The sequence below is a fragment of the Pimephales promelas genome, chromosome 9 (genome assembly GCF_988280905.1).
Source record: "Pimephales promelas chromosome 9, fPimPro1.hap1.1, whole genome shotgun sequence".
In the NCBI taxonomy this organism is placed as follows: Eukaryota; Metazoa; Chordata; class Actinopteri; order Cypriniformes; family Leuciscidae; genus Pimephales; species Pimephales promelas.
Window position 1 is genome coordinate 1,599,523 of NC_142777.1, and position 15,205 is coordinate 1,614,727.

The 15,205-nt window shown below is 39.6% G+C and overlaps 1 protein-coding gene across 2 annotated transcripts in view; it reads left to right on the plus strand.

Annotated features, from left to right (window-relative positions):
• neurl1b (neuralized E3 ubiquitin protein ligase 1B) overlaps positions 1–7,349 on the plus strand; it is a 50,879-nt gene extending 43,530 nt beyond the window's left edge. For both annotated transcript variants that reach the window (XM_039653841.2, XM_039653843.2), the window contains exons 2-5: positions 249–806; positions 2,200–2,886; positions 5,709–5,831; positions 6,516–7,349. In XM_039653841.2, coding sequence (XP_039509775.2) covers positions 249–806; positions 2,200–2,886; positions 5,709–5,831; positions 6,516–6,763 — 1,616 coding nt within the window. In that variant the 3' untranslated portion in view covers positions 6,764–7,349. The remainder of the gene's footprint in view (positions 1–248; positions 807–2,199; positions 2,887–5,708; positions 5,832–6,515) is intronic.
• The last annotated feature ends 7,856 nt before the right edge of the window (positions 7,350–15,205 follow it).

The following is a 15,205-nucleotide window of genomic DNA, read 5'->3' on the forward strand; positions in this document are numbered from 1 at the left end:
CATTAAGAGCCAGTACCTCAAGAAGCCTATGGACTAGTATGCAGGAGCGATCTTAATATCTTAAATATCTTAATTTGTGTTGCGAAGATGAACGAAGGTCTTACGGGGTTGAACAACATGAGGGTGAGTAAATACTGACAGAATTTTCATTTTTGGGTGAACTAACCCTTTAAGTACTGTAATGTACTCCGACACTGTCCGGCTCTGGTTTGCTCTGCTGGTAATGGGTTTTCTAATGTCCTCCACAGACTCCAGCCTGCAGCGCCGCCCGGTGGCCAGTCGCCAGCACTGCATCAGTGGTGTCGTGGACCGCCCCCCCGCGCCCCCGCTCAGCCTCGGGTCGCCCCGCTTCCACCCGCACGCCAAGGGCAAGAACATCCGCCTGGACACACAGCTGCGGCGGGCCGCGCGCAGGAACAGCTTCTGCCACGGCGTGACCTTCAGCCAGCGGCCCGTGCGTCTGTACGAGAGGGTGCGGCTGCTGCTGTCGGGGGTGCACAGCGGCTGGAGCGGGGCGCTGCGCTTCGGCTTCACCAGCGCCGACCCCGGGGAGCTCGGCTTGGCCGACATCCCGAAGTACGCCTGCCCCGATCTGGTGACCCGGCCGGGGTACTGGGCCAAGGCGCTGCCCGAGAGGCTGGCGGTGCGCGACAGTGTTCTGGCCTTCTGGGCGGACCGGCACGGACGCGTCTTCTACAGCGTCAACGAGGGCGAGCCCGTGCTCTTCCACTGCGGCCTCAACGTCTCCTGCCCCCTGTGGGCCATCATCGACATCTACGGCATCACGCAGGAGGTCACGCTGCTGGGTGAGTCACACACACACACACATATATATACACTCTCAATGTTCATCATCAGTGTGTATACGGCACAAAAATGTGTGTGTGTGCTACTACAGACTTTAGGGATAAACACTGAGATCATGTAGATTTTCATAACTAAATATTGTTTGTTTGTAAAGTTTTGTATACGGGCAAACATCCTAAATCTGAGAGTGGGAGTCATTGAACTGATCTGAGTGCTTTCTTTCTTTCTCGCTCCTTTTCTGCAGCGCTGAAGGACGTGCTTCAGCTTCAGTCGGCCGGGTTATTGACCATGTTTGGTCAGAGAAAACGAGAGACAGAGAGAGAGAGAGAGCAAGAAACAGAGAGAGAGAGAGAGAGAGAGAGACAGAGGGAGCGAGAAACAGAGAGAGAGAGAGCGAGAGACAGAGAGAGAGAGAGCGAGAGACAGAGAGAGAGAGAGCGAGAGACAGAGAGAGAGAGAGCGAGAAACAGAGAGAGAGAGAGGTTTGAACAGATCTTTATTGTTACATTAAATTCAGGATTTTACAACAGCATTGTTACCTGTATCCTTTTACCTCAACAACAAATAATTTAAAACATATACTAAAAAGTAAAAAATAAATCTGCATCATCAAAAACACACGAAACCTCATTTATACCCCAAATTCTTAAAAAAACCTTTCAACATCATTGATCAGCTTATAATATGAAAATTCTATTTTTATCCTTCCTTTTACCATACACTTCAACATCATTTCTACATTTGTTGAACCAACTTTCAACTCTTTGTTTTTTCTTGTTTTCCATATTGCAAGCTTTGCTGTACCAATGAGGTAATTTAATAAACACAGTTTACCTCTATCAAGCACTTTGTATTTAAGTCCCAGAGAGAGAGAGCGAGAGAGGTGTAGAGAGAGACAGAGAGAGATTAATAAGAAATTCGAAACAACTAAAGATGGTGTTAATTCGGCAACAAATGCAATCAATAACATATTTAAATTAAAAAAGCAACACATAGAAGTGAATTGAAAAAGAAAGGCAAAAAATACACTAAAATACTCCAAAAGATGTAAAATGGCTTGACAAAACATTATGAAAACAACTTAGAAAATGATCAAATCTGAAACATAGAGAACCAGACAACACTGACATAAGAGCTGAATACTTTTAATAAAAGCGCCGTTTGACTGCCTGTTGCTATGGTTACTCACAGCTGATGTCGCCAGCGCATTTATTTATTCATTTCGAACGGTGAACAGTTTCACCAGAACTGCTTTACTAGGTGTCCGCTATCACTTTTTAATCGACACCCTGCAGCCAATCAGAATCGAGTATTCACCAGACCACGGTATAATACATATTAATGCATTTTTTGCTACGTGTCCCGCCTCACCTGTGTCTCCCTCCTCCTCAGAGAGCACGTTTGCGGAGAGCGTGGGCTCCAGCGTCCTGAGCGCCGCACGACTCAGTGCCTATCTCCCGCAGAGCAACCACGACTCGGCCAACTACAGCAACAACCAGCTGGAGACCAACCAGGCCGCCGCCGCCAAGTTCGCCACGCTACACTTGAGCAACTGCAACACGCTGATCCCCGTCTGCGGCTCCTCCGTGCACAGGCCGACCCGAGGCCCGCTCGACACACACCTGCACTTCCACCCGGTGCGGGGGCCCGACGTGGTGCTCTCCAACGACCGCACTGTCGCGTGCACGCACTTTCTGGACAGCAGCCGGACTCTGATGTTCAGCGACCGGCCCGTTCGGGTGGGCGAGACTCTTTACGTCGAGGTCGGGCATTTGGGGTTGCCGTACTTCGGGTCGCTTCTCTTTGGCATGACCTCTTGTGACCCTGGCAGCCTCAGCGCGGGGGACCTGCCGGCCGACCCGGAGGTGCTTCTGGACCGTAAGGAGTATTGGGTGGTGTACAGGGGGTTCCCGGTGCCGGCGGCCGGAGACGTGCTCAGCTTCACCTTCATGCCCAACGGAGAGGTGCATCATGGGGTCAACGGCGGGGCGAGCACTCGGCTCCTGTGTGTCGACTCCTCTCAGGTCCTGTGGGCCTTCTTCACACTCCACGGGGCCGTGAACCGACTCAGGATATTAGGTAGGATTCATTAAGAAATGGAAATGATCAAATGAGACAGGCAAACCACTTAGCTTTTTGACATCGGCTGTCACGAGGCATTATAACTGTGTCGTGAATAGTTTTCGTGACCTCGACTACAGTGGTACACGTTGGATTTGTCATTAAAAAGTTATAATGGCCTCATGACAGCCAATGTCAAAACCAACCACCTGACAGTTTAATGTAATGTTAACCCATAAAGCGAAGTGCTTTCTTAACCCTTGTGCATTAATTATACGTAGGTAAAAAGGGGACAAAAATGTCCATGTCAAAAAACTGTCATAAAAATGTGACGCTTTGGAGCACAGACTTTTGTACAGAAGTTTGGTATCATTTTAAAGAAGACCCTTTGCAGATTATTGCTGAAGTAATAATAAGTAAATCAAAAAAAAAAAAGTTATATAGGTATAAGTTTATGAAAATTATTTATAAAAAATATTTTATATAAAATGTATATTTTATAAATCAGGTTGAACTCAAAACTGCAATAAAATCAAAGCCATAAATCTAAATCGGTTGTGTTCCAAATTTGAGGATGATATCTCAAAAAATGAGCTTTCGGAAACAGTTTGTTTGGGCGTAGTAACATATTTCCCCCATTGGGTGGCAGCAAAACCCTGGAGCTCACCGTGATTGGATCTGAATTTGCAGTTTTTCTCAGTATTACAAACACACACACATATTTTTTATAACACACATACTAACCACACTCTGACATCCATACCAACACACCCACACAAATATTGTTGCATAATCTATCCAGTCGGCTCTATAATATGCCGAAGCAGAAAACAGGAATAAAGCGATATTTGTTTTATAGGCCAAACTTAAAAAAAAATGGCACCATCTGATAAAAAATAGTACAAAATAAAATTTTGAAGCCTTGCCATCAGAATGAAAGCCTCTTAACAAAGATTGCATAATTTCATAGTTAACTGAACCGGGGATTAAAAATGGCAGTTTTAATGGGGACATTTTTGTCCAAAAGGTGCTGAGAGGGAGTGTTTTTTTGTACCTAATGCAAAAAATATTTTTTTAAGAAAATGACGGTGAAATAGTAAAATTCCAATAAAAATACACACCTGTGCCAAGTTTTTTGCAGTTAGCTTTAACACAGGCAAAGTGATCAAAAAAACTAAACTGAAAAGGACAAAAATGTCCATAAGGATGCACAAGGGTTAAGTTTGATCATTAATCTGCTATATCATGTTTATGACAGGTTGTGTTGTCTCAGTAACGTCAAGTTGTCATAACAAAGACACTAACAGGTTGTGATGTGTTGGTTTATGTCAAGGTCATCTCAAACAATGTCATATTTCCATTATAGTCCAGTTTACATGGTGGTTCATTTGTGTGGTATGAGCCAGCTGTGCGTGTGTTAATAACTTTATTGCTGGAAAAGCAGTGACCCGCGGTTACCCGCAGTTACGGGTCATCCAAAAATGTTTTTAATGATATTCGGGTCGCGGTCGGTCGGGTCGTTTGAAAAAAGATGCCAATTACAAAACATTTGTATTAATATAGTACTAGACACAATTTTGATGAAATATACAGCCCTACACATTATTGGCTGAATAACTGGCACGAAGAGAACACACAAGCTCAGTCTAAACAGTTCTCGGTTGATGATTCGAGAACCGCTAGCTGCTCGTGCTCATCACTTCTCTCAACAGTGGCACCAACATGTCTCGGTTCAGTGAACTGTTGGAGTTACTAGAGTAAAATATAATTCAGGATATTGATTTATTTCGATTCGTAGGCGAATGTCAGGTATGTCTGAAAGTGAGTAACTTCAGTAACTTGTGGATCAGCACTGACGCAAGACGCGAACTGTTTCGAACGATTCAGTTCGATTTGATTTAGTGTACTGGTTTGACCGGTTCACTAAAAAGAACCGGTTCAAAAGAATTATCCGTTCACGAACCGGCCATGTCTACAGTCTGCACTGCAGAGAGATGAAGGCGGCAAGAGAAAAGGTGAAGACTGGGGAGTGGAAGCTCCGCAAATACACAAATAGAAAGAGTAAAAGTGTGGGAGAGATTTGCTGAAATAATGAAAGATGATGGCGAAAGTGCTGGCTTTGCCTTTGTTATGTGTAGGCCTACGTCTTCTTGCTATGCTGTGTTGTATAACGCTCCGATGAGCATTTACTACTTTTAAAAAATGCGGTCAGGAAGCGGGTCGGGTACAATATTTTTTTACTATTTTTTGCGGGCGGGTAGTTGAAAACGTCGGTCGGTTGCGGGTTGTTTATACATTGACCTGCGCATCACTGACTCCCAGGGTTCCTCGACCCGTAACTAATGCATTCAAACGGGTCCAAAAGTCGACTTTATTTCAGGATGACGCTTTTCCTTTACACGTGTTCCTAAATAATTCCCTCGTGTCACATTATGTGATTCAGAACAGCATGGCATTCTGCAAAAAGCAGGGAAAATCACGATGGAAAACAGTTTTTTTGTTCCATTCATTGCAGTGCAGATGATTATATCAGACGAAGAGCATGCGTGAGGGATCAAACTCGCACCATGGGACAATTGCATCACATTAATGTCTTAATATTACTGTATCGAAAACAGAGCGTGATATTCCTCCCTGGAATGGAAAGTGGAATATGCTGCCTAATATTAGTCACAAGGAACAAGAGGACATGCTATAGTTGTACTCGAAATGATTCAACCCCCATTGCAAATCAGGTTTATTGGCCAAATTTACAAAAATCAAATCAAACAAAAGTAATTGCAATAGCTCAACACAACAAATTCATGCATGTGGTAAATGTTGCTCTGTGTGTCCGTAAGGAACGGTTCAGGCCAGCCCCCCCACCTCCCCCTCAGTGTCTCAGGGGTCAACGCCGGACGACAGCGACTCTGACCTGGCTTTCAGTGTCAACAGATCCTCGTCAGCATCCGAGTCGTCTCTGGGTGAGTCTCCACATCATCCGCTCACATTCACCGGCCAAATGCTCATATCAAATGAAATGACTGATTGGCGTCGGCATGATATTAATTTTCATCTTTCACCCTGCTTCTAAATGCATGTTACTGATCTCATAGTGACTGATTCATCCGTGCAAGTTTCATTTTTAATGTTCGACTGAAATGTCACCACTGGATCTTCCAAGATCTTCTCCTAGGACGTACGCAGGTTTTCTCCAATCATTGATTCCTCTTTAACAAGCTCATCTTGAGAGCCACGCCCACATCTCAACATCCAATCAACAGCTGATGCACACAACCAAGTCCAGCCCTATATTTATTTATTTTTCTGTTTGCATGTCACAACACTGGATAAAAGATCTGTCGGTACTTCCTTTCCTTCGTGACTTTAACATACCCTGTAGAAGTTTGTTTTTACGGCATTTCACAAGCAAATTTTGACATTAAAAACTTCAGACATGTTGTTAAACAGTTATTAAAGCGGTATCAGCGGTACTTCCTGTCGGCCGCCTTAACTTCTGTTGGGTGTAATACACAACCTCACCACTAGATGCTGCTAAACATCACGCACTGCACCTTTAACGTCCAGAAGTGGCGTCCTGTGCCGTGATCTCGGCTCTCTCGCACCGCAGCGGGTTTACTGTGTGTGTGTGTGTGTGTGTGTTTCAGTGACGGCTCCCAGCTCTCCTCTCAGTCCTCCCGTCTCGCCCACCCTGTCCTCGTGCGACGCTCCTCTGAGCATCAAGAGCAGCGAGTGCACCGTGTGCTTCGACCAGGAGGTGGACACCGTCATCTACACCTGTGGACACATGTGTCTGTGCAACGACTGCGGACTGAGGCTCAAGAGACAGACCAACGCCTGCTGTCCCATCTGTCGGAGACCCATCAAGGACGTCATCAAAACCTACAGACCCTGAAGGGGCGAGCACCTTTTCTAGTATTTAATATATTTGTGTATGTAGCTTTGCTTTGTGTAGCAGTAAGCTCTTTATTTCTCTAAAAGCAGATCAGCTGAAGCCAAACGTAACTGAAGATGATTTATGGTTTCTGAGGATTAACACTGGTCAGATACTTCGAGTGCCTTTAATGTTCCTAAAGCGGCGGCTAATGGATTAGACAATCATATCTGAGGTTTACGTGTAAATTGAGAGGTAATTCAATGGGACCTCGAGATAAAAAGGAAAGTTTTAATGTGCAAGTGATTAACACACAGTGCTACGAATATGATATTGTTTGACATTCTGATTGCGGTGTTAAAGTGAGGACGGATTTGCATTGTGAAGGGTTTGACGATATGTTGCACTTATAAGGTAATCTCAGCACTAACACACACCTGTCCTTCTGACTGAAGCCATTACAGACGTGGACCGTCCCGGACGACTGCATCCACACACACACATCAATGGTTTATATAATAGAGTGATGTGGGATTGTATTTAATGTCAGATATAGTTTTTTCAAAAGTTTGCGTTGTTTTGTTTGGGAAATTATGTTTTCTTCTATCAGCATTTTTAAAAAATCAGGCTAGAAAAACAAAAAAAAATAGTGTAGAAATTGCAATCAGTTCCCTTCTAAACACAATTAGATGTACAGATGCTGTTATTGATATGATTGATCAGCTGTCTGACATTATTATGAAGAGTTATGTTGAAGAATGGTGATGATGGCAGAAGTTATGTAAAACTATTTACATAAATGCAAGTACTCATACTCATGTAATGGAGCGTATATTACCAGCCATAAATCAAGTTTTCTACCAAATGTAAGATGAAAATCTGCCAATGATTGACACCAACTTATGATCAATCATATGTTTGAATATGAGTTTCCTATTATTGTCAATAAAACAGTTCTGAAGGATACGCACTATTATTATTGTGTGCTTTTCATACAATGAGAAACTGAACGAATGCATGTTTGTAGTCTTAATACATTATAGAAATAATTCCTCTACAGACGCATTTAGTTGATTAGAAACATTAAATATCAATAAATCAAATTTTTACAAAAGTAACCGAAAGCTTTTTGAGATAATTAATCAGACGTGAGAGCAAAATTACTGTAACACATAAACATGTAGTAAAATGATGATCGAAATGATCAATGATGAAGTACCCCCACCCAACCAAAAACATTGACTCATTAAAATCATATAAATCTTAAAAATTGCAAGGACTGATTCAATAATTGAATTAAAAGTGAAATTTCTGCTGGTTTTTATCAGAGCTACAGAGCTACAAACTCGAAAAATTAAAATAAAAGTTAATTTATTGCAGTAATTCAACTTAAAAGGTGAAACTAATTTATTAGACTCATTACATGTAAAGTGAGATATTTATTTCCAGTCTTTATTAGTTATAATTGCGATGATTATCACAATATTCTAACTTTGAATTTGGGGTTTTCACAAGCTGACAATCATCAACATTAGCCTATAACAAATAAAGACTTGACATATCTCACTTTGCATGTAATGAGTCTATATAATATATTAGTTGCACCTTTTAAGTTGAATAAATGAAGTAAATGTAGGCCTATTTTTGCACGATGTTTTAATGTTTCGAGTTATTTGGAATTGCACCCGCAAACTCTTAAAAAATAAAAGGAGGTTTTCACAGTGATGTCATTGAAGAACCATTTTTCAGTGATCTTAAAATAAATTCTTAAAATAAATATTTTTTTTTTTTCTTAGTGTGAAGAACATTTTAATAAATCGACAGAACCACTTTCAACTATAAAGAAAAGTACAGTGGGAATATTGAAGGTTTCTCGTGGTAACATTTATGTAAACAAAGCTTTATTTTTCATGATTAACTGCGTTCTGGGCCGGGGAAGAAATTATAGAAATTAAAACGGTCGTGACATCCATTTACGTAATGTTGTCTCCCTCTGCTGTAAACATTGTTCATCCACTGCCTCTGAAACATCTGTCGCCTTTTTTATACTCAGGTTGATATAAACATAAACACATATTTTGATTAAAGAATGGTTTTCCTAAACAACTTTATGCAGTTTTGCTAAGAACATGCTCCTGAAAAAAATAATCAGTACCAACAATTCGTGTCTCCGCTGCACCTCCAGAAGAAGTGAGTGTAAAATTTTATTAACCTTTATGTTAATCTTTTCAAATCACTTGCATGCTTTACTATGAATGCGCTAAGGTTTATACTCAGGGTACATTACGACATGTTTTCTATGTACGACGTTCTCAATATAATTCATAAGCCCATGTTTATAATGAACAACATGTTACGGTTACGGTTTGTGAGAGAAAACCAACAGTATTTATATCGTTTTTACCTCTTGTAATCCAAGTGATCTGAATCAGTTGCGCAATGTCCAACTGAACCGAACTGAATCAGTTCAATGTTACGCCGGAAGTGATCGCTTGCGTGTAACGTCACTCAATATTTACACGGAGATTTTGGAAGTTTTACCTTTTACTAAACATATTTAGATATACCGAAATCGTCTTCTATTGCGGTTTCCCCGTATATCTAAATATGTTTAGTGAAAGGTAAAACTTCCGAAATCTCTGTATAAACAAAGAGTGACGTCGGCGCGCAAGCGATCATTTCCGGACCGAAGCGCCCGTGCCATTGTAATATGCCATAGACATATACACTAGACCTCACCTTGGGGTTCTAAGCATGCGTCAAAACCGCCGCCATCTTGGAACAGGTGTCTTGTCATAGAAAGTAGCTAGGTAAGGCTGCTATCTCTGCCTTTACTTCGAATTCATTGATGGTGACGCACTTTTGTGCAGCGTATGATGTTCACGGATGAAATCTGAACTAAGAAGAATGTTTAAAAAAAAAAAAAAAATTATTTCTGGAATCAATGATAAATACATGTCTGACCGTTGGAACAAACCAAAAAAACAAGAAAAATCACATTCATGATGATTTGTGGTGATTTTATTTGCGTTAGACCTGTGTCTACTACATTGACGCTGATTCATTAAAGTGGAGGGGCTCCCCTGTTTCAAGATGGCGGCTGTGTTGACGCATTCGTTCCAATGAACTGCCGTAGCCAAGGTGAGGTCTAGTGTATATGTCTATGGTAATATGCTGAGTAAAATGTGAACAAGACTGTATGTTTTCACCTGAGGTTTAATTCAGTCTTCACTTTAAATAATTATAAAATGTTAATGTTCTGCATTAATTCATATTTTTACTGATTTTGTTTGAGGTTAAAAACGTAATGATGACATGCTTGGGATGAGTGCATCTGATTGGTCGTGTGTGTGCGCGGGCACTGGGTGGTTGGGGAGTTCTCGCGAGACGCTTCATTCTAAGTAAAAACTCTTTTAATGAGGCATCTCGTCTGACTTTTCACTGAAACATGTACTAATGCATTGTAAGAGATATAGAAAAGAGAGGATAAGGCTAAAACAAAAGATAAGTAAGGCAGGAAGAAAGTGGAACATTAAAGGTTTATTAGGCACAACAGGAGATGGGGTAAAGGATACACAGAAAGCAGTTATACAAGTTCTGAAAAACATAGGAATTTATATAGGTTTTTTTTTTTTTTTTTTTTAAGTAGTACAAAGTAGTCCCAACGAATAGCCCGTGTTACATACTCTGATACAGTAGGTGGCGGTATGCACCTTTAAAGTCATGGTTGCAATCTGCCATAAAACGAAGAAGAAGAAGAAGAAGAAGACTTTTCACTGATAAACCTGCTCCCTTTCAGGTACATGAACCGTACATTTGCACTCATCTGAATATTAGTGACTAAACCTATTTTTGATAGGTTAGGTATATTGTGTTGTTGAGTTATGATACGGGGCGAATCCAATGTGAAATGCAAGAGTTTACAGCCGGAGAGCACGCGGTTCGCGCGTAAATCGTTTATGTGTTTATCAGTAGAGTGATTAAATGGATACGGCTGAATTTATGTAACGTGCCCTATTTAGTTAAAGGTTGATATATGATCTGTGTTTTCACGTGTGTTTATGTGAGATTGAGGCTTGTGAATATAGACAGTGTCGCTGTTTTAGGATGCACACTACTTTAAGTGCACTCATTTATTCACAGTGAACTTGGGATGCGTTGATCTAAAGGATAAATAATAGAGCTCATGCATTGTTGTGTAATAATTAATCATTTATTGCCAAGATTTAATTCTAAGTGAAAAACTCTTTTAATGAGGCGTCTCGTCTGACTTTTCACTGATAAACCTGCTCCATTTCAGGAGTGCTACTACACCATCAGATCAGTTTGTCATGGCCATGATTACAAGAGGTAAAACGATATAAATACTGTTGGTTTTCTCACACAAACCGCTTGTTTCGTGTCTTAGGCCATCAATGTGTACTTGCATTATGAGTCATTAAATCATGTTTAATTTTGACTTCTCTGTGCATGCTCAGAGTTCAATAGATGTATTTACTTTGGCTGGTAGATGTGTGTATAATGCCATCCCCCTTAGCCTCCAGTGTATGACTGATAGACAACAACGGTTTGACCAAAAAATGTCAAAATTGAAAATACTGTGAAAACAAAGACACCTACATCTTAACTGTGCTGCTTTCTCCTGAAGTCAACAATGATCTCCTTCATTTTGTCATCATTCATTTTTTTGTGTTGCATCAGTCCACAAGCTGTTACACCTCCTCCCTGTAGGCCCAACCCACGTATTTAGTAATTTGTAAAATATGTACAAATTAGCTAAAATTATTCTCTCAAAATAAACCCCTTCAGACCCCTCTGCGTCACACTGTCGGGTTTATTTTGAGGACAACTGGCTGGATTTCAGCATCCCTTACTTATTTCTCAGACTTTTGACTATTCTTGTGTAAGACTGCAATGGACTACTTGCTAAGCTTCGCGACGCACTTCCGTTTGGAAACAATACCGCTTATTTCCGGTTACGTTTACTTTCAATGTACTGCGGTCAATGAATTAAAAAAAAAAAAAAAAAAAGAGTTGAACAAAATGAGTGTCTGTAATAAGATTTTATATTTTGGACATTTTTGACAGAAGAAGGGATATTCTGATGTAGCCTACCGTCTGCAGAATTTTCAAAACTCATCGGAATGTTAAGTTTAAATCCAAACCAATAGGCAATACGAGAAAGCTGCGGCTGTTAAAAATACGCCATTATTTTACCACAGGGTGTCAGTGTTCGTCTACACCAGTGAACGCGACGCTGAAACATCAGTACGAAACACGAACATTTATTTATTTGGATTATATATTGTAATCAATAATCATTCAGTGTCGTTTTTCCAACGTCAATCGTTGGACTATTACATGCCCAAAATGCTTAATTTATTCAGAGAAGTTGACTGTCATTCTAGCTGCGTGCGTTCTGATCGTAGAACGCGATCGTTCAATTCATTCATTAAACTATTTTAAAAAGACAGGAATAAAGCACCAATGCACACTTTTTATTAGTCAAATTCATTAAAAAAAATGTAAACTCAAGTATAGACTATAAGTAGGCTAATACTGTTGTTAATGAGAAGACAGAAGACTAGGTTAGTGGATATAAATATATTTTGCCTATTTATTATTCAGAATCGAACAGTTAGAAAGAAAATATATTTATAGGAACATTTCAGCAGGCTCAAGATAATTAATACAGAGATTGTTATTCATTGTTTTAATCAATTGGCATCCATAAAACGTAGTGATAATCTGCATTCTCATGTATGGACGTGTTATGTGGACGTGACGACACTCTAACCGGAAACTCCCGATATGTAATGAGCAGAACGCGGAAGTAGTTGTGCAAGTAGTCCATTGAGTTACTCTTTCCGTTATGTTATCTGCACATAATAGACATGACGAAACAAGAACTAAGCCTTGGACACACTTACACTCAACACACCTTTGAACATCTGACAGCGCTTGTTATATTTCTTAATATCCCATATAAGGTAAAATTTGATCTTGAGTACTGGATGGCGTGGCCATCGTGGACGAATCTGCTTGATCTTGTATAAATATGACCCTTCTTTAATAAATTTGAGTGTTATGGAATAGTCTCAGGTTCCTGATAGCTTCGATGCTACAGATTGTCTACATGAAAATGAATTTAACTGAAGTAAAAAAAATAAAAAGCCCAGACTTTTTACTCTGCTCTTGATACGGTTTGGGCGCCTCCTTCCAAATAAATATTCACCCATTTTATAGAGTTTTTCCAAGATTTGAAGAACCAAACAGAACAGCTTCAATATGCAACATTTATTTATGGATTAAACCATTACACTTTCAGATCGTAATGAATGAGACTTGAGTAGCCGACTAAAGGTCTGTCAAGCTGAATCATGGTGCCATTCCTGTGTTTCTTCTGAAGATGTTTATTTAACATGGGCCTTCCTTCTGGATCAAGATTTGAGGATCTGATGCCCTAAAAAGAGATTAAACTGGATATTAAAGTTTGAAAGTGGCAGACTCAAAACATTTTTAAACCTACAGTATTTTATTTTAAAAAGCATGGATTTTTAAACTCACTTGATGGCACCACACATCATGCATTCATTGCCGTATGTTATTCCATTGGATCCACACACGGGTGAATATTCCTTTGTGCACATGTTAGACGAGTGGCTGCAATCAGGCTGGTCACATGAAAAGAAAAAGCCTTGAGTTATTTGCACCTGGAAGTAAGCATTTCAACAGCCTTTATTTACTCACCACTCTTTCTCCATCAGATATGGCCACTGTTTGTGTCAAGAAGGAAAAACAAAGATTAAAGTTTATCATGATATGGCAAGAGGAAATAACATACATGCTAACTTCTTGTTTTGCCCATGCAAAGTTTTGTTGGACAAAAGCAGAACTTTAGGCTTTTTTTGTTTTTGTTTTGTGAACTATCCCTTAAATCAGACTTAAAAATGTCTGAATGTGACTCATCTTACGCATTTTTCAGTTGTCCTACCTAGAATCTGCAGACTAAACAATCAAATTCTTCATTATGAACAGAATTAGACTGTTGCTGAGTACCAGTGTGTATCGCAGGTCCTCTCGTGGCACATTAGCAACTTCCTAAAATATCAGTTGTTTGTGAATTAAAATTATTATATTACTCACCTAGGACGCAGAGAAGGACGATGATTCCTCGAGCAAACATTGTTCACAGCTTGAGATTCAACTCACTTAAACTGACGATATGATCAGTGATGAAATGATTCAGCTATTTATATCAATACTGTATCCGCCTCTTACCGTGGGAGCGGACCGTCCATCCCACTGATTTATCACATCACAATTACTGAGCACCTTTAGTTCAATAGATGTATTTACTTTGGCTGGTGGTAGATGTGTGTAATGTCAAATGAATAATCACTTCAGTTGTACAAAGTCAATCATGGATAACATTTAGTTTAATCTCTCTGATTCAAATCATTCAGTTCCTGTAAACATACTCAACTAGGGAACTATTTTCAAGTTCAAAAAACAAAAAAAGCAGAAAAATAAAAAAATGTGTGTCTCATTTGACATAGTAGATCATGACATCCTTTTGCAAAGACTTCATGATCTTGGTTGAATTGGTTTGCATCTTACATTAAGGACAGAACTTTTTCTGTTAATTTGGGGAAATGTTTCTCATCTCATGCTCAAATCTCATCTGGTGTTCCCCAGGGCTCTGTTCTGGGTCCTCTTCTTTTATCCTTATATATGCTTCCACTCGGTCATATTGTTCAGAAACACAACATATCATATAATTTATATGCAGACGACACTCAGCTGTATCTTCTTGTTAAAAACAACAATTGTTCTGTGTCTAATCTGTTTGCATGTCTTCAAGAAATGCTGGATTTCTTACAGTTAAATTGTGATTAAACAAGGCCCAACAGTTCTGTTAATAATGTTAAAAATGACATTGGCGTCATTTTTAATCCCACATTGTCGTATTTATTCGTTATGTTATAAATCTGTTTGAGGGTGGTAACATTTTAATTTGTCAATTTGTTTTTTTGTATCTCCATTCTCCACATTTAAAATTTTGTTTTGAGTTGTTTTACATTTGTTACAGCACTTTGGTTTCATCTGTTGTTTTTAAATGTTAAACTTGTCCGTTCCAAGTCTGTTCATTTTTAAAAATATAATGTGTAAATATATGCAACCATTTGCATGAGGCACCAATAACATATATAAAATACACGACTCTTTAATTGATATCTTCCTTTATTTCAGATGAGAACATTTATTAATAGGCCAACAGCATATATTTTATTCCGTTTTAACATGTAACCAACAATACTGCCTATATTTAAACTTGTTTCACAAACATTTTAGAATAAAAAATTACACTTTTAAAAGCAATTCAAGTGCCAAATTCGCGGCGCTGAGAACTCTCCAAAAAGAGGACGCAAATCACTGTTTTAAGTACTTTAAAAATGAATT